This window comes from Panthera leo, chromosome B4 (assembly GCF_018350215.1).
Source record: "Panthera leo isolate Ple1 chromosome B4, P.leo_Ple1_pat1.1, whole genome shotgun sequence".
In the NCBI taxonomy this organism is placed as follows: Eukaryota; Metazoa; Chordata; class Mammalia; order Carnivora; family Felidae; genus Panthera; species Panthera leo.
In genome coordinates this window covers 141,227,937-141,247,622 of record NC_056685.1, presented here as the reverse complement: position 1 = coordinate 141,247,622, position 19,686 = coordinate 141,227,937, and the positions used below count along the sequence as shown (strand labels likewise).

The window sequence follows — 19,686 nt, the reverse complement described above, 5'->3', positions numbered from 1 at the left end:
GGATTTAAAAAAAAAAAGAAAATCTTTCCCTAATCTGAGATTAGTGAAATATTTACTTATATTTTCTCCTACTTTACTTTGTGTTCCTCTTTTTAAAATTTTTAAAATTTTTATTTATTCATTTTGAGAGAGACAGAGACAGTGTGAGTGGGGGAGGGGCAGAGAGAGAGAGAGAGAGAGAGAGAGAGAGAGAGAGAATCCCAAGCAGACTCTACACTGCCAGCACAGAGCCCAGTGCAGGGCTCGAACCCACAAACCATGAGATCATGACCTGAGCCGAAACCAAGAATTGGACCGACTGAGCTACCCAGGCACCCCTCTTTGTGTTCCTTTTTAACATTTACTTCCAAACCACCTGGTGTGCCGAAGGAACCAAACAGCATATTGCATTTTTATTTAGATCTGCTAGCGACTCTTTTTCCAGCAACTATTCCAATAATAATTAAGGTAGTAGCTAAGTAAGTTATTAAGTAACAATAGTTAAGTCAGTTAATGTTGCTAAGGTAATAGTGTTATTAAAAATACTCTCTCCTTTCAAGATAAGGTTGACAGGTATTTATATTGAAATAAGTCACATAAAACACTCAGCTTTGACAATTTTTTAAATGTGAGTAAAATTAAAGTTGTCTGATACTTGCAACTATTATATTTAAGCAGCTACACTTCTTGAAAGGCTTGTGCATTTCTTTTCTCACAGGAATGAAAAAGGTTTAGCCTATGTACACTTGGCATAAATGAGGCTTTTATCATGCACAATTCCACACCCTCTCCGCTTGGTGCTTTTTCCACATCACACCCCTTGAATTGATATAAGGTCCATTATTTGTTCTTTAGCTGATTCTTTCCTTAGTTTTAGTTTCACATATTTTCCTCTTTTTTATAATTCTATTTTTATATAAATGTTCTGCACAGTAGTCTGATTTGGGGGTAATATAAGTCTTTGTAGAAATTTCTTGAGGCGCCTGAATGCCTCAGTTGGTTAAGTGTCCAACTTAATTTCAGCTCAGGTCATGATCTTACAATTTGTGGGTTCAAGCCCCGTGTCAGGCTCTGTGCTGACAGAGTGGAGCCTGCTTGGGATTCTCTCTCTCCCTCTTTCTGCCCCTTCCCTGCTTGCATGCATGCTCGCTCTCCCCCTCTCTCCGAAAAAAATAAATGTACTTAGTATATAGATCTTAAGTGTTCTCACCACACAAAATAAATAATAACTGTGAGGTGATAGAAATGTTAATTACCTTGTCTGTGGTAATCATTTCATAATGTATACAAATATCAAAACATCACATTGTACGCCTTAAATACATACAATTTTTGTCTCAGTTATACTTTTAAAAAGCTGGAAAAATATAATCTCAGAGCCAAAGAAATATCATGACTTGGGGGCAGGGTTAAAGCACCATTCATTCATTCATTCATTCAACAAGTACTTCCTGAATGAACACATGCCAAGCCCTGCACTTTAACTGCTTATAATCTAATGGGGGAAATAAATGTATAGACATATAAATGCAGTATACAGGGGTGCCTGGATGGCTCAGTCGACTAAGCATCTGATTCTTGATTTCCGGTCAGGTCATGATCTCATAGTCATGATGAGCCCTGTGTCGGGATCTGTGTTGAACATGGAGCCTGCTTGGGATTCTCTCTCTCTCCTTCTCTCTCTGCCCCTCCCCACCACCCTCTCTCTCTCTCAAAATAAAATAAACATTTAATAAATAAATAAACAATTAAGAAATGCAGTATACTATGTTAATTGGTATAATAAAAGGATTGTAAAGTTCCAGTGAGATTTGGAATCGATGGCTGAAATCTGTCTGGTAAATTATGGAAATTTTTTTTGAGAGAGAGACAGAGTGTGAGTGGGGGAGGAGCAGAGAGAGAAGGAGACACAGAATCCAAAGCGGGCTCCAGGCTCTGAGCTGTGAGCACAGAGCCCGATGCAGGGCTCGAACTCACAAACCACGAGATCATGACCCGAGCTGAAGTCGGACGCTTACCGACTGAGCCACTCAGGTGCCCCTAAATTTTGGAAATTTTTAAGAGGAGGCATGAAGCATTTCTCTGAAGTAGGAGTTGTTAGGAGTTTCTCAAATAGACAAGTGATGGGCAAGGCTTTCAAATAGAAAGAACAATTTGTGCCAAGGAACAAAAGTATAAGAAAGTTGGTTGGATTTAATGTTAAACTTCTGTAGAATAAACTACAAGTGGAAGTGGTAGAGAATAAATCTAAATGAATCATTTGGGGTCAAATCATGAAAGACTTTGTGTACCACACTAAGAAGTCATTCTGTAGTCAACAGGGGAATAACTGAAGAAAGCTAAGCAGAGAGAAAACATAAAGATTTATAGAAAGGTTTTAGAAAGATTATATAGCGGTGTGGAAGAGATTGGAAGCTACCTCAGCAGTGACCTCACAGATAAATATTATCAGATACAGCATTGGTGGTATAGTGGCGAGCAAAGCTGCCTTCCAAATACATGAAATGATAAGCCACTGTGAGTGAAAGTCCACAGAAGCAAGAGTCAACATATTTAGATCTCCAAGGACTATAGGTGATGTCAGATGCAGAATGCAAATAGCTGTGTATAAAGTGGCTACAGAAGTAATGGATGCAGTTACAAAGATGAGTATGAAAGAATCTCAAGGATAGACATTTTCGAAAAGAACAAATGGAGCCTCTTAAAAAGAAAAAGATAATTGTGAGATAAAAATGAAATCAACAACAGTTGAAGAGATGATTAATTGCAGGCTAATGCATCAAAAAGAGATAATGAAAGTAAAAGTATGAAGAGATTAAGAGACTTGTGATATAGACCAAGAAGTTCTAATATATACCTAATTAGCATCTCAGGAAAAAAAGACATTAGAGACAATGGAATAATGGCAATACCTACTAATATAATGTCTGTGAATTTTCCAGAACTAATGAAAAATTGAATCATAGATCCAAGAAACAAAATACATTAAGTAAAATAAAATTATATCCATACCTAGACACATAATAGTGAAACTTCAGAACACCAAAGACAAAGAGAAAAACTACAGGAAACCAGAGAGAGAGAGATCAAAGGAGTAACAATTGGAGTGAACTTTGATAAACGGACTAAATGCACCAACCAAAAGACATAGGGTATCAGAATGGAGTGAACTTTGAACAATAATTGTGAGAACCAGAACTTAGTGGAATAATATCTAAATGTCATAAAAACACTATTGACGCAGAATTATGCATCCAACAAAATTATCTTTCAGTAATGAGGAAAAAATAAAGACATTTGCAAATGAATAAAAACTTACAATATTTGTCACAAAGAGACCTGCTTTAAAGGAACTACTAAAAGTTTTACTTAAGTAAAGGGAATATGATCTCAGAAGGAAGGTCTGAAATGCACAGGGCAATGGAAAACAAATAAAATATTAAACATGAAGGTCAATCCTATGAATAGTTCATTAAGTACATTTTCTCCCTTCCACATAACTTCCTGTGACAGTGTTGCTAAATTTTCTGCCACCACATAGCAAGTATCTCCTCTCCCCTAGTTTCCAATAAGAGTTTCCTCACTTTTCTGTAAATCCTCATTGGCAGCCTCCTCAAACTCCAAATCCTATGAACAGTGTGTTCAAGGTACTTTAATCTTTCACTAATGCTTTCCTCAAAATCCTTACAGCTTTTCCAGCTCCCATCCCCTGAAACACTCCAAAGCCACTCCTACATTTCACAGTTTGGTTACAGGAGCACTTACTCAAGTACCAAAATCTGTATTAGTTATCTATTGCTTCATAACAAGTTAACCCAAATTTAGCAACTGAAAACAAAAAATATTTATTATCACACAGTTTCTGAAGATCAGGAATCTAGGAGTAGCTAAGCTGGGCTCTGGATATGTATTTTATGAGTTTGCAGTCAAACTGTTGGCTGTGGTTTCAGTCTCCAGATGTTTGACCAGAGGCTGGAGAATCTCCTTCTGAGCTCACAGAGCTGTTGGCAGGCCACTTTCTATGTGGCCTCACCAGAAGGCTGTTCATGACATAACTTACCCCAGAGCAATTACATGTAATATAATATAGTGTAATACTACATACACATATGAAAGAGCCAGAGACAGAAGGCACAGTCTTTTATAAGCTCATCTCAGAAGTGACATACCATCACTCCTGTCATATTTTACTTGTCACATGGATCTACTCTAGTACAGTGGGAGAGAGAACTACATAAGGGTGTGATTGCCAGAAGGCCGGGACTACTACAGGGCTCAACTTGGAAGCTGGCTACCACACTTATGCAGAACATCTAAAACACATGTAATTGGAGATAATCTGTTACATGAAAGATAAGTGTACAAAAGTTAATTGCATTTATATATACCAGCAACAAGGAATTAGAACACATTTTTTTAAATTTTTTTTTAATGTTTATTTATTTTTGAGACAGAGAGAGACAGAGCGTGAACAGGGGAGGGTCAGAGAGAGAGGGAGACACAGAATCTGAAACAGGCTCCAGGCTCCGAGCTGTCAGCACAGAGCCCGATGCGGGGCTCGAACCCACGGACCGCGAGATCATGACCTGGGCCGAAGTCGGACGCTCAACCGACTGAGCCACCCAGGTGCCCCTAGAACACATTTTTTAAAGGCATTTACAACAGTAACACACAAACATACGCATGCACGTAGACACATCTACGTAGACACATGGACACATCTATTAATTCCCCTGAAAGAAATGTAACAAGAAATGTGCAAGGCCTATATGCAGAAAATTATAAAACTTGACTAACAGATACTAAAGATCAAAATAAATGGAGCTGTAGCTACATTTATGAATAGAAAGACTTCAAGTAATATGTCTGTTCTCCCCAGAGTTCATCATTTGCTTTAAAGTAGTTTTAGTGAAAATCCTAATAGGGTTTATCATGGAACTTGACAAGTTTATTCTAAAACATTTATGAGAGACTTACAACCCAAAAATAGCTAAGATATTTCTGAGAAAGACAAGGACAGAGGATTCACCCTACCATTACCAGGACTTATTATAAAACTATATAGTTAATATAGTGTCATATTGACTTAGAAATAGACAAGTTGAGCAACAGAATGCAACAGAGAGCCCAGAAACAGACAGACACACACACACACACACACACACACACACACACACACACATCACACACACACGCTCACACGCTCACACATAAACACACACACATGGATATGTGCACACATAACACACTCTCATACACACACATACACACGTAAACACACACACTCTCACACACATGTACACACATAACATGCTCATATACACAAACATGCACATGTGTACATACATACACACTCACAGGAATTTTTATATATAATAGGTGAAATGACAGATCAGTGAAGGAAAGAATAAACCATTTATTTTTATTTTTTAAAAGAAGGAGCTATTTAATAAGTAAGCTGGAGAAATTGGTTATCCATAAGAATAAAAATTACAAATGCATCCCTACCCACACATACACACAATAGCTTCAGAACAATAAGGGCTTAGGTATCAAAAATGTTTAAAACTTGGAAAGAAAATAGGGGAGAATATCTTGTGACTTTGGGGGTGGAGTAGAATTTCCTAAACAAGAGGCAAAAATGCTAAACACAGAATAAAAGATTGATACGTTGAACTACATTAACGTTAAGAACTTCTATTCATCAAAAAGTAATTTAAATGTCACCTTCTTGGGGCACCTGGTGGCTCAGTCAGTTGAGCACCCAACTTTAGCTCAGATCATGATCTTGAGGTTCGTGGGTTCTTGCCCCACGTTGGGCTTTCTGCTGACAGCCCAGCGCCTGCTTCGGATTCTCTGTCTCCTTCTCTCTCTACCCCTCCCCCACTCACTCTCTCTCAAAAATAAATAAACATTAAAAATTTAATAAATAAATAAATAAAAATGTCACCTTCTCCGTGAAGTGTTTCCCAAGTGCTCTTCTTGAAATTGCAAATCCTTTTTCCCTGGCACTCTCAACCCTCCTTCATGGATTTATTTTTCTCCTCAGCACTTATTACTTTCTTTTTTTTTTTTAACGTTTTTATTCATCTTTTGAGAGACAAAGAGAGAGAACAAGCAGGGGAGGAGCAGAGAGAGAGGGCTGAAGCAGGCTCCAAGCTCTGAGCTTTCAGGACAGAGCCCAGTGCAAGGCTCGAACCCACAAACCTCAAGATCATGACCTGAGCCAAAATGAGCTGTTTAACCTACTGAGCCACCCAGGCGCCCCAGCACTTATTACTTTCTAACATACTATATAAGTTTACTTATTGTTATTTTTTTAATGTTTATTTATTTTGAGAGAGAGAGTGCACATGTGCACAAGCATGAAAGTAGAGGAGGGGCAGAGAGAGGGGGAGAGAGGGAATCCCAGCTTCATGTTGTCAGTGCAGAGCCCGACCGGGGGCTCTATCTCACGAACTGGAAGATCTTACGACCCGGGAGATCATGATCTGAGCTGATCAAGAGTTGGAAGCTTAACCAACTGAGTCACCCAGGCGCCCCTACTTACTGTTATTTATTATATAATGGTCATGAGGCCAAGACTTTTTGACATTCTTTCTCATTGCTCTGTCCCCAGAATAGATGCTGACCCATAATAGATGTTTAATAGATATATATTTTTTAATTTTTTTAACGTTTATTTGTTATTGATAGATACAGAGTGTGAGCAGAGGAGGGGGAGAGACAGGGGAGACACAGAATCCGAAGTAGGCTCCAGGCTCTGGGCTGTCAGCACAGAGCCCAACGCAGGGCTCGAATTCACGAACTCTGAGATTTTGACCTGAGCCGAAGTCGATCGCCTAACCAACTGAGCCACCCAGGAGCCCCTAATAGATATTTTTTAAGTGAATGAATGTGTCTTAGCTCCCTGATTTTTTATGCATTTTAATAAAGCTGTATCTTAAGCTTCCTGACATCATCCTTTCCTAGTACAGTGCTAACAGTGAAATAGATATTGGAATATGATAATTTCCATGGTACCTACTTGCATGGCAAAATGAGGACAGTGTGGTATGTTTTTAATTTGTAATTGATAATAGATAATACCCTTTCTACCATAGTGGGTCCTTCATTTGTTGTTTTCTAATTATTTTGGTTTTGTTGGTTTGTTTTTCTTTAGAGTTCTCTGGCAGAGAGTTGGCATACTTTTCAGCTCACAGCATGTTATCATCATTAATCCATATAAGAATCTTCCCTTTTTTGTTTACATTCTTTTATTCCCATTTCTTTTTTTTTTTTGTATGTCACTTTTTTTATATTATGTATAAAGTTTCTGCTTTTATTTTTTTAAGTTTATTTATTTTGAGAGAAAGAGAGAGAAGAGGGAGTGGGGGAGGGGCAGAGAGAGAGGGAGAAATTCTCAAGCAGGCTGTGAGTGTCAGCAGGGCTTGAACTCAAGAACCATGAGATTATGACCTGAGCTGAAACCAAGAGTCAGATGCTTAACCAACTGAGCCACCCAGGTGTCCCCCTACATCTTAAATAGAAAAATTTTAGGTGAGGGGCACCTGGGTGGCTCAATCAGTTGACTGACCGGCTCTTGATTTCAACTCAGCTCATGATCCCAGGGTTGTGGGATCGAGCCCCATGTCGGGCTCCACGCTGAGTGTGGAGCCTGCTTCAGATTCTCCTCTCTCTCTCTCCCTTTGCCCCTCTCCCGGACTCATTCTCTCTCTTTTAGAGAAAAGTTTAAATTTGAATATAAAAGATAGAAACATCTTAAATTTAAATAGAAAAGTTTAGGTGAGGGGTTCCTAGGTAGCTCTGTTGGTTAAGCATCCATCCAACTCTTGGTTTAGGCTCAAGTCACGATCTCACAGTTTTGTGAGTTTGAGCCCCGCATGGGGCTCTATTCTGACAGTGCAGAGCCTGCTTGGGATTCTCTCTCTCACCCTCTCTCTCTCTCTCTCTCTGTCTCTCCCCCACTCACGCTGTCTCTGTGTCTCTCAAAAATAAATAAGCTTTAAAAAAACAACTTAGGTGAAATCCACATACCATATAGTTAACCATTTTAAAGTATACATTCAGTAGCATTTAATGCATTCACAATGTCATACAGCCACCATATCTATCCAGTTCAAAATGTTTTCATCATTCAAAAAAGACACTATGTGGGGGCGCCTGGGTGGCTCAGTTAGTTAAGTTTCTGACTCTTGGTTTTAGCTCAGGTCATGATCTCAGGTTTCATGAGTTCAAGCCCTGAATCGGGCTCTGCGCTGACAGCATGGAGGCTGGTTGGGATTCTCTCTTTCCCTCTTTCTCTGCCCCTCCCACCTGTGGGCTCATGCTCTCTCTCTCACAAAGTAAATAAGTAAACTTTATAAAAAAGACACTTTGTACCCGTAAGCAGTCACCCCCATATGCCTCTATCCTCAGCCTTTGGCAACCACCAATCTGTTTTCAGTCTCTATGGATTTACCCATTCTGGATATTTCATATAAATGAATCATATGGTATGTGAATACAGTTTGTTTCTGGATTCTTTTACTTAGCATATTTTCAAGGTTCATCAATATTATAGAATATGTTAGTACTTTATTCCTCTCTAGGGTTGAATAATTATCCCATTGTACGGATATATCACATTTTCTTTATTCATTCATCCTTTGATTGATATTTGGGTTGTGTCCACCTTTTAGCTATTGTGAATAGCACTGTTGTGAACATCTATATGCAATATGTGCTTGAGTACCTGTTCTCAATTGTTTGGAGAATTACCTAGAAGTGGAATTTATGTCTAGCTTTCTGAAGAAGGCCAAACTGTTTTACACAACGATGCACCATTTTACAATCCTACCAACAGTATACCAGGGTATACTGGTCTCACAGTCTGTGAGTTTGAGCCCTGCTTCGGGCTCTGTGCTGACAGCTCGGAGCCTGGAGCCTGTTTCAGATTCTGTGTCTCCCTCTTTCTCTGACCCTCCCCTGTTCATGCTGTCTCTCTCTCTCTGTCTCAAAAATAAATAAACATTAAAAAAAATTTTTTAAATAAAAATGAATAAATAAATAAATAAAAAGGGAATATATACGTAGCTTCTCCATTAAGTATAGATGTTGTAAGTTTTGGTATATCACTTTTAGTAAGCTTAAGATGTCTCCCATTATTTCTAATTTGTTAGAGTTGATTTTTTTAAACCACAAATAGGTATTAAATTTTGTTAGCTGCCCTTTTTTGGGGCATTAATTGAGCTATTCCTATGATTTCCCCCTTTTTATTTATTTTTATTTTTTTAACGAAGTTGAATGTATTATTATTAAACTATTTATCTTCCTGCAAGGCTTTTGCTTCACCATATTAAAAATAGCACCAGCTATTTTGAAAGCACAGTATATTGCAAAATTAAGGTAGTATTCTTTATCTGACACTACAGAACTAACAAACCTTTCTCCACTGCCAGTTATTTCCAATGGATAGATCATTTAAGCATTTTGACTCCAATCCAGGGAGAGATGCAAACAAGTTACGATATTCCCTAAGACTTAAGATGACAGTGTTATCCTTGAATTACATAATTTTTATAACTAGTTTTTAACCACAAATAATTACAGGATTCTGAATATTATAACTAGAGCCTAGCCTAAAAATCATAAGGTATGGCAAAAAAGATACATGCTATGTTTATCTGCAATCATCAGAAAGTTAAGGGGTGTTTTCTTTCATTAATGTTGTTGCGAGTGATTTCTTTTTGCACCAGTATTGCTAAAAGTTGCTATTTATTTATTCATTTTTAATTTTTTAACGTTTATTTATTTTTGAGAGAAAGAGAGAGCATGAGCGGGGGAGGGGCAGAGAGAGAGGAGGACATAGAATCCGAAACAGGCTCCAGGCTCTGAGCTGTCAGCACAGAGCCCGATGCGGGGCTCCGACCCACAAACCGGAGATCGTGACCTGAGCCAAAGTCCCAGGCTCAACGACTGAGCCACCCAGGTGCCCCAAAAGTTGCTATTTCAAATCCTGCATGCACCACTAATTTAAGACAATTCTGCTAGATTAAATTGTTTCATACTAGTTTATTTAGGGGTGCCATTCTCACTCGTCAATAGGTTTTATGTATTTCTCATATGCTTCTTCACACATTAATTCATCCAGTTCTGAAGGGTTACTGAGTGTTATCTTGATCAGCCAACCATCTTCATGACAAGATTTGTTGACAAGTCCTGGATTTTCACAAGAGCTTCATTAATTTCAGTTACTTCTCCTGATAGAGGAGACTAGAGTTCACTAGCAGCTTTCACACTTTCTAAAGCACCAAACTCCTCTTGTTTGTTCAATTTTGTCCCAACTTCAGGCAGACTGTACAGTAAACATCATCTCCCAAAGCTTCCTGTGCAAAATTGCTGATTCCCACTGTTCCAATACCATTTTCTGTTGTTATCCATTCATGTTTGTCTGTGAATTTACGCACAGAGAGCAGAACAGAGCCTGTGCGCAGCATCCTGATGGCACCCGCGCTCAGCCCCCAGGGCTGAATTTCTGTTACAAATTCTACATCACAACGTGCTATTTTAACACATTGTTAGGTTTGGTTAGTTCATGTTGTGTTTAGAGTTTTATATCTATATTGATATAAAATAGAACTATATTTTTTCATATAATCTTTGATTTTGGAACAAACTAACTTAGGGAAAATTACGTATTTATTTTTGTTTATCTCTGTTCTCAAATTTTCTATAACATAAATGGAATGCTCCTATATCCAAACAGTGAGGATATCACTCTTCTTTTTCTAATTTCTGGAATTGTATTATGTAAGAATTAACTGTTCTTTCAAATTTTGGTAGAATTCATCTGTAAGACCATCTGGGGCCTGAGATTTGGGAGATATAACTTCACCAATTACATTTAAAATGTTGACTGGTCTGTTTTGCCAAAGGTGGGAATTAGCCCGTGGCTATAAAGTCCAGGCCCATCTTTGTCCCTTTATCACATGGCTGAGCCGCCCTTTGTCATCATTCCTGTACTCCCTGTCTACCTTCTAGGCCCTCAAAGCAAATTCACTTACTACATCCCTAAGTGATGCCCTCCCCTCTCCTACAACAGAATTTTGGACCCCTTTATCTTCATCCTTTGAACCCTGCATTTAAGTGTACAGCTTGACTGGTTATTTATTTACTTATTTACTCATTTATTTTGAGAGAGAGAGAGTGCGTGCATGTATGAACAGGGAAGGGGAGGGCAGGGAGGGGATCCCAGGCAGGCTCCACACCAGCATCACAGAGCCCGAAGCAGGGCTCAAACCCATGAACCCTGAGATCAAGACCTAAATTGAAATCGAGAGTCAGGCACTTAACCGACTGAGCCACCCAGGTGCCCCACATCTTGGCTGTTTTTTCTTGATTTCTGTATGAGGATTTTAGTCCTACCCAGCAGGTAGTGTATCAGGTGAGCCCTAGTTGGCTTCTTAGAATATCTGCTGTTCAGGCTTTTCCAGAGATTATGACCTTGGCTTTGCTAAAGTGCAGGCCTTAGCAAAAGCTCTCAGAGAGAGCCTGCCCTTACCATCTGGTTTAAAGACTCCTCCTACTCCATTTCTCTGTCCCAACACATGCTGCTTATTGCCATACAGCACCCTTCCCAACCTGTGATTGTCTTGTGTGTTTATTCTATCTCCCATGGCCCCTATAGACACTTCCTGAAGGTGGGGTGTGTCTATCTTGCATACTGCTATATTGCCAGGACACCAGGAGTGCCTTAGCAAGATGCCAACACAAAGGTGCTCAACAAATATCGAATGAATGAAAAACTCAAGAGACGTGAATTTCTGGAGGATCTTCTGATGATCATGAGTTCTTTCTTTTCTATGCATTCTGAATTTTCTTCCTTGGATCAAATTAAAAAGGGCTTTGCTCTTGATATAGTGTTTTGGTGTCTCATTGAATTGCCTTTTCTGGACTGTGCTTTGGCAATATGCCAACAGCTTTCTTTTACCAGTGATTACAAAAATAGACATAGAAGAATCACTTTGTATTTCAAGTAGAGATGTTGTCAAGGACATTTTCAACTATATTATATGCTTCTCATAGAATATACCTATAGGAAAATTTTTTCTTAGGATAAAAGCATCTAATGGTTGTTTTTGTTTGTTTATTTTTGAGAGAGAGAAAAAGCACAAGTGAGGGAGGGGCAGAGAGAGAGGGAGACACAGAAGCAGGCTCCAGCCTCTGAGCTGTCAGCACAGAGCCTGATGTGGGGTTTGAACCCATGAACCACAAGATCATGACCTGAGTGGAAGTCAGACGCTGAGCTGAGTTAACCGACTGAGCCACCCAGGTGCCCGTTTTTGTTGTTGTTTATTTATTTATGAGAGAGAGAGAGAGAGAGAGAGAGAGAGTGTGTGTGTGTGTGTGTGTGAGCAAGGGAGGGGCAGAGGGAGAGGGAGACACAGGATCCAAAGCGGGCTCCATGCTGACAGCAGCGAGCCCAATGTGGGGCTTGAACTCAGGAACCGTGAGGTCATGACCTGAGCCGCAGTTGAACGCTCAACTGCTCTACTGACTGAGCCACCCAGGTGTCCTTTATGGGTTTGTTTTTATTTTATGGCCACCGAGTTTCAAACCTGAGCACGTTTCCTCTGCTTTCGCCTTAGGAAATTCAGAGCTAGAATTCCAACTGCTGTGTGGAACCGTATGAGACTCATTTCTGCAAGCTCTTTTTTCCTTCTGAATTTTTATTTCTTACCCACTCTCTTTGCCCTGAATACCTCTTATTTATTTTACGGTAAGGGTTTCTCCTGTCTTGAACACCATAATATGTGCGAGGCATTTTACATAGCATCCATTTAATCATAGCCAGCTGTGAGACTGGGATGTTGTCTCTCCTTTACAAATGAGGTTGGTGAACTTAAGTCACTTGTTTGTGGGCACATAGGTAGCAAGTAGAGAGAGCCAGAAAGCAAACTGTTCTGACTCCCGGGTACATGCTGCACCTGCTGTCCAGGCAGTCTATAAGGTGGTCTCCTTGTTAAAATTCAGGTTCCTGGGCACCATTCACAACATGTTAGACAAGACCCTCTTTGAGTTGTGGGAGCGGCCAGTGATCTACATTTTAAAAGGTGTCCCAAGTGACTCTCATACATCCAAAAGTTCAAGAATTCCTGTACACGCCATATAACTATATGCCCTCTGTTAAGATACCGCACATAGCTTTTCTAACAATTTTCCTTAACCAAACGTGTTACTTTCTGTAAAACATCAAGTCTGTCATTGCTGCTGACCTTGGTCGTATGTAGATATTCATGTGTTATTGTTATTTGCTTATCTCCTTTTTGGTTAATTTCCTTGAGGACATAGTTCCCCAAAGTGTCCAGTATGTTTTAGCCCAGCAAAGAGCAGTTTTAAGGGGGAGATATATGTACTGTGGTTGGCTGTCATGTGGAAGGGAGATGACCTTTGTTCTTTGTAATTATAGAGGGTAGAACCACACCAGCGCGGTGGGTTCTGCAGAGAGATGAGGTTTCTGCAGACTTCCGCTGAATTTGTATAAGAAGCATGTGTTCACCTATAAGCCCTCGAGTAGCTCTCGATGGGAAACAGCAAGAAACTCAGTGCAGTGGTGAGCACCAAAGGACACCTAACATGGGATGCAGCAAACCCTTCCAGAAGGAGGAGTCCCTGGGCTGGCCTTCATGAAAGCACAGAGGTACCCAGACAGAAGTGGGCAGGCATCCCAGGCCACTGTGCGTAAGGAAACATGAGGCTCAGGGCTTGGCAGGAGTAGGAATAATCAGCCCTACTTGAGCATGCGAGCTTGGATGGGTGTTACGACCCCTCAGGGTTCACCTGCAACCACTAGCTGTGAACTGCAGATAGGTAAGGACCTGAGTTTGCTCTAAACTGTCCTAATATTTTATGTCAGACAGGCCTCCAGTCTTAGCGTCACGGGCTGGTGTATCCAGAAGTTAAGACCTGTGTGAGACCAGGGAAGTGTCAGCAGTGCTCTATGTAGGAAGAAGTTTTAATAGTGGCCTTTAGGAACCCTGTAACGTGTAGCCTACCAGCAACTCAGCAGGATCCGGCCCCTGGGATGCTTAGCATGGCTGGAGGCATCGGGCCCTCCCTGGAGTGCTCAGAGCCACAGCCCCATTCTGTAGCCTGACCGGGGCCCATCTGGTTGTTGCAGTGCAAGCCACGTGGATGGCCTACGACATGGTGGTGATGCGCACCGACCCCACGCTGGCGGAGTCCATGCGCCGGCTGGAGGATGCCTTCCTCAACTGCAAGGAGGAGATGGAGAAGAACTGGCAAGAGCTGCTCACTGAGACCAAGCACAAGCAGTAGGCCCCCCGCCCACCCGTGGCCACCGTGCTTCTGCCTGCCAGTGTGGAGAAGCCCCGGGGACACGGAGCCCTCTCTGCTTGGCAGAGTAACAGCAACCGTAACACATAGCTGTACGAACTGTACTTGTTTTTCAATAAACTTATTTTTAAGAACAACCTGAGGACCCCTTTCTGTCCTACCCGGCAGCATAGCGAGCCTTGTGAGCAAAAAATGAGAATCATAAGATGTAGATGCTTTCAATGAATCAAACACATTTAGTGCCAGTAGTACCGAGGATGGAATAAAAAGCAAAATAAAAGGGGCCAGTTGGGCCAAACCCGGGCACACGGTGGGACAGGCAGCAGTGTTCAGTCAGGTTTATTTACCTTCCTGTGATGGATTCCAAAACGAGTAAAGGGGAACATTATCTATTCATCCTGGGCACTGCGCTAGGCGCTCACATGTGTCCTTATGCCCTCACAGCTCTCCTGAGTAACACGTTCATTTTCCCCACTACACAGATGAGAAGAATGGAATCAGACGTCTCGGCTAAGTCCGCAGCTAACAAGGGAAAGAGCTCAGGTGAAACCTGGGTCTCACGTAAGAACAGGGGGTGGTGGGAAGTGAGGCTGCTTCTGGAGGGGCAAAGCGGGGGGGAGAGACCCCACAGGCTGCAGAGGGGCAGGAGCCCAAGTGGTTTCAGGCAGGGGCTACAGTCAGCAGAACAGTTTCACAGGCAAGGGTTCCAGGCCTCTGGGGACCAATCGGACAAAGGAGGGCTACAGAGTTTTTCCCAGGAAGACCCAAACCGGGCTCCCAAGGCCTGAGGCAAGAACATTTTTCTGGGGACTCTGTGTTCCTTGTTCCCCTGTCCCATTCCCTTACAGACCTCTTGCCCGGCTTGGAGCCCTAGGGACAGAACGGAGAAGTGTGACTATCTCTCTAGCCACCTCCTTCCTTGGCTCAGCAGTCACTCAGCCCCTCTGCAGGCCAAATCCTGGTCCTCAAGGACACATCGGTCCCTGGCTCTCAGAGCACCAGAGAGACCCCCACACAGATTTTTCCAGGCAGTGCAGTGCTGCAAGAGGGAACCTGGCTCCTGGGAGCCCAGAGAAGGGGAGGAGGAGGAGGAGGAGGAGGAGGAGGAGGAGGAGGAGCCCCCTGGAGGACAGGCTGGGCTGTGTGAGCCAGCTGAGGCGTCAGGGCAAGAACTAAGCGGAAAAGGCAGTAAACAGCATGCTGTGGTGGGAAGGTTAGAAGCCGGCTTCTAACCAGATGCAAGGAGCCTGAGCTCCGGGGGGAGAGGGCTCTTTCAGGGAAGGGGGGAGGGAAGGGGGAGATCATGAGCCTTATTAGAACAGAAAAACAAAGCTGTCCCAGAAACAACAGCAGAAGGTTCTGCCGGCCACCTCCTGTGCTCCACTTGCCCTCAGACCCCCAGGCCCAGGGTCGCCCTAGAGAGCAGCAGCTCAGAGGGCTGTTTGCAGCCGGTCGGTGGCAGGCAGAGTCAAGATGAATGGACAGAGGACCCCCTTACTCCCCAGAGGAAAGGGCTGCAACTCCCTGGCCTGGAACTGGGCAGTCCCCTCAGAGACGGTAAAGGTGGCGGTGACCTGGTGGTTGAGGCAGTAAATGGTGTTGCCCAGTGCGGCGCAGTGCAGGGGGGCCGGGTCGGGCAGGGGCAGGGAGGCAGCCCGGCTCCAGGAGCCCGTTACGGTGTTGTAGCGCATCACCGCGGCGCCCACACCCCGCAGCAGGTCGAAGCGGTACAGGAAACCTCCCAATGCCACCATGTCGCTGGGACGCCGGTGGCTGGCACTGTAGGGGCACTCGTCCCACGCGTCCTTCACAGGGCTGTACCTGAGCAAGCGGTAGAAGAGGTGGCCCCCGGTGACGTAGATGTCCCCACGGCAGGCCACAGCCTCGTGTGCCACAGGGAAGGTGCCCGCAGGGAGGGGCGCGCGCGAGGTCCAGGCATCCGTGCGCGGGTCATAGCGCTCCATGCTGTACAGGCACTCTCCGCCGATGGCGTAAAGAAGCCCGTCCAGGGCCACCAGCTTGAGCTGGGCACGGGCCTGCTGCATGGGCCGCACCTGGCTCCAGATGTTGGTCAGTGGGTTGTAGCAGAAGACCTCGTTGGAGCAGACAGCCTTGGCTCCGGAGCCGCGGATGCCCCCCGCCAGGAACAGGTAGTTGTGCATGGTGCAGAGTCCACAGCCCCGCAGCGGGGCCTCCTCCGGCACCTGTGTCAGGGGCCGCCACGTGTTTTCTTGGGGGTTGAACACGTGCAGGTGCGTGCGAGGAGGCGGGGGTGCGGGTCCCGCCGCAGGGGCCTCCTCCCCACAAGGGCCCCTTGTGGGCCCCGAGCGGCTCAGCGGGTAGAGGCTGGGCAGCACAAGGACCCCCACCACCGCCTGGCCCCGGCCCGTCCGAAGGCTCAGGATGCGCTCCCGCTCAGCCCCGCTCAGCTGCCGGTAGAGGCCCGGGTCTCCTAGCACGTGCAGCAGATTGTCGCTCATCAACGCGTAGGTCTCCTGCGCCAGGCCGGGCTGCCCGTGCCGCTGGGCAAAGGCCAGTACATCCAGGCAGCTGCCCAGGTCCAGCCGCTGTCGTCGAGCCGCGGCCAGAGCGGGCTCCCGGGCTAGGGAGCCGGGCTTCCGAGGCCCCTCCGCCACCCCCCGGCTCCCGGGCCTCTGCAGAAGCACCTTGAGTTTTCGGGCCTCCTGCTTTTCCGTGAGGCCTGCCCCGCTGCCTGCAGGGCGGGGCCTCTCCCCTGGGGCCTCTCCCTCCTGCCTCAGTGGTACCATCTGGCTGACCTCCCGCTCAGAGCTCTCTGCTATTTCACACATGCTGCGTTTCCGAGGCCGTGGGACAGGCTGTGAGACCCCCCTCGTGGTGGGGGAGGGTACGGGGCCAGGTTGCCTCTGCCCAGGGGACCGTGATGGGGCCCCGGGCACTGCGGCTCCAGGCAGTGGGGAGTCTGGATGTTTCTCATCCACTGCATCTGGCCTCGGGCCTGAGGGAGGGTCTGGAGTAGGAGCCTCCCTGGTATCCGAGCTTCTCTGCTGTTGCGGACACCCAGCCTCAGGCAGGCCCCCTGTGCCAGCTTCTGTGACCATTCCAGCGGCGGAGCCATTCCTGACCTCCAGGCTGGCGGCGGCGGCCCCTTCAGGGGGAGAACCAGACTCTCTGTTCTCAGAGGGTGCATCAGTGCTGGGATCTCTAGGGCTCCTGGGAGCTGCCCTTGGGGCTCTCCCTTGGCGTCTCTCTTGCCTGGGGAAGGGGTGACTCCTAAGAACCATCGAAATAAGGTTTTCCCAGCTAGATGAGATCTGCCCTTCCTGGTTGTCCTTGCAGAGAGCCACACTGGGCTCCTGGGACATAGGCCTTGACACACTACTCGGGGCAGGGGTCGGAACTGGGGCTGGGGCTGGGGCTGGGGCAGGGGCTGGGGAGGAGGACGGAGTTGGAGCAGGGGCAGGGGCAGGGGCAGGGGCAGGGGCAGGGGCTGGGGCTGGGGCTGACACTGCCCTGAGAGTTTCATCCTCGGCAGAACCCTGACTAACTCCGAGGGACAAAGAGTCTGAAGGAGAGGAGGTCGGAAGGGTTGAGCCTGCAGGTAAGAGACCTCCGTGGGGATGTGCTGTGGGCGGGGAAGCCAAGGGCGGGAGGGGCTTAGGGATGCGCGGGGAGAGCGTGGCTGAGCCGGGGGGGTCTGGGGGGCGCCTCCCTGTGTCCAGACTGCCTGCCTCCTGCCCGCTGCTCTGCCCGCGCTGGCCTTGCCAAGATGGTCTCCCTTCTAGGAGGCCATGGTCCCGTTGCTGCTCTGCCCCGCCCAGCCCTGAGCTGAAGAAAGAGCGGTCTCCAGAGCCTTGAGCCCCAGCCTTTGCCGCATTGCTGGCGTCTGCGGTCCCCCGTCCTTGAGACAAGAGTGGATGTCTGCCTTGCGACCCCTCTGGCCGTGGGCCCATGGAGTCTGGGGTCTGGACGAAGCTCCTCTCCCACGGCCAGCCTTCCACGGAGGCCGGGGGTCCCTGAGACTCCCTGGGAGCCTGGGGCCCAGCCTCCCTGCTCTCCAGAGCTAGGACTGAGGCTGGACGGAGGCTGCTCTCCCCGTGCCCCTTCACTGTGCCCTCTGTCAAGGGCCCAGCCTGCGTGGCACGTGGTGGAGGCAGCTCCAAGGGGAGAGGAGGCCTCTGGGAGCCTGTGGAGAGGCTGCTGGCTGCATCCACAGCATCCCACACACTCACCACAGAGCCCAGGCGGAGGGGGTCCGGCTTTGGGAGGCGGCGGTGTCTATCTTCTGAGCCTTGGTCCACCTGCCACCGCCGGCTTCTTCGACCCCTCTCTAGCGAGCCAGGTGGCCCTACACCTTGTTGCCAGGGGCTGGCGTCCTGTTCTGCTGTGTGGACCAGGGCCTGGTGAGCTGGCACCTTGGCTTGAACACCTCCTGCCTCCACTTGCCCTTCAGTCTCTCTGCCAGGACTCCGAGGGGTGAAGTGTATCAGGAGGGGGCCGGATGTCCCCCCTACTTTGCTCCGACCCGGGAAGGCAGTATCTGGCCTGAGAGGCTCCCTTCCTTTACCTCGCAGGGCTTCCGCAGTGGCACTGTCGTGCTGCCGTCCCAAGGCCCCTCCACTGGCCGCCTCGCCGGGTGTCTCGCGTGCAGGTGCCGCCGTGGCAGCCAGACCACCTCCCCGGAGCTCCTGATCTTGGGCCCCTGCCGCAGCTGGACTCCCCTGGCCACGTCCTGGAGGGTCTGGCTGCCCCTGCCCTGAGCTGTGTCCCTCGACACCACCACTGACCTTGGGCTGCAGGGGCAGGGCTCGGCTGGCTCCTCCAGCCTGAGAAGGCTGGGCCCCGGGGGTCGTGGGTGCAGGTCCTGCCGCCTCCTGGTCCTGCCCAGAGCCAAACCAGTGCAAAGCCAGTGCCGTGGCGGCCACCACAGCCAGCGCCAGCAGGGTGAGGACAGCGCTGTCCCAGTCATCCTCCCCATCCCAGCCCCAGCCGGGGCCGTCAGGCTCCAAGGCCCCCTGGACCATGGTGCCGGGCTGCAGACTCAGCGTGAGGAGCTGGGTCGCAGGCTGGAAGCTTGGAGTGCTGCCTGCAAGTCTGTCCCACACTCGGGCCTGGACTGCTGTCTGCACAGGCATCAACAATGCGCCCCGCCCACAGGGCTGCCCAGTTAAGGTGGCCCTGTGCCGGGGGACAGTCTCTCTGCCTGGCCTGGGGGGGAGGTGTCTCTTCGCCCTCACCTGGATTGGGGGTTTGTCTGGGTGGAGTTGTCAGCAGACAACATAATGCGCAAGAGCTCCGGGAGCTCAGGGGCCTCCGCAGGCAAACGCGCCCCTTCTCCTTTTTCCACAGGTTCCAGTGGCGAGTGGCCTTGTTCCTCAAAGCTGTTCCGGT

General features: G+C 46.8%; 2 protein-coding genes across 3 annotated transcripts in view; one reads left to right on the top strand and one right to left on the bottom strand.

Moving 5' to 3' along the window:
- Positions 1-14,453, top strand: part of SYCE3 (synaptonemal complex central element protein 3) — a 28,412-nt gene extending 13,959 nt beyond the window's left edge. For both annotated transcript variants that reach the window (XM_042944692.1, XM_042944693.1), the window contains exon 3: positions 14,141-14,453. In XM_042944692.1, coding sequence (XP_042800626.1) covers positions 14,141-14,298 — 158 coding nt within the window. In that variant the 3' untranslated portion in view covers positions 14,299-14,453. The remainder of the gene's footprint in view (positions 1-14,140) is intronic.
- A 1,293-nt stretch (positions 14,454-15,746) lies between these two features.
- KLHDC7B (kelch domain containing 7B) lies at positions 15,747-19,319 on the bottom strand. The gene is made up of 2 exons (XM_042948356.1): positions 18,229-19,319; positions 15,747-17,760 (listed from the first exon to the last, which is right to left on the bottom strand). The coding sequence occupies exons 1-2, from the start codon at positions 19,317-19,319 to the stop codon at positions 15,747-15,749; spliced, it is 3,105 nt and encodes a 1,034-aa protein (XP_042804290.1).
- Positions 19,320-19,686: the final 367 nt, after the last annotated feature.

Coding starts and splice junctions, on each gene's coding strand:
- KLHDC7B (XM_042948356.1), bottom strand. CDS start 19,319: ATGGTCCAGGGGGCCTTGGAGCCTGACGGCCCCGGCTGGGGCTGGGAT. Junction 17,761..18,228: donor ATGGGCCCACGGCCAGAGGG/GTCGCAAGGCAG, acceptor CCCTGCCCCTGC/CCCTGCCCCTGCTCCAACTC.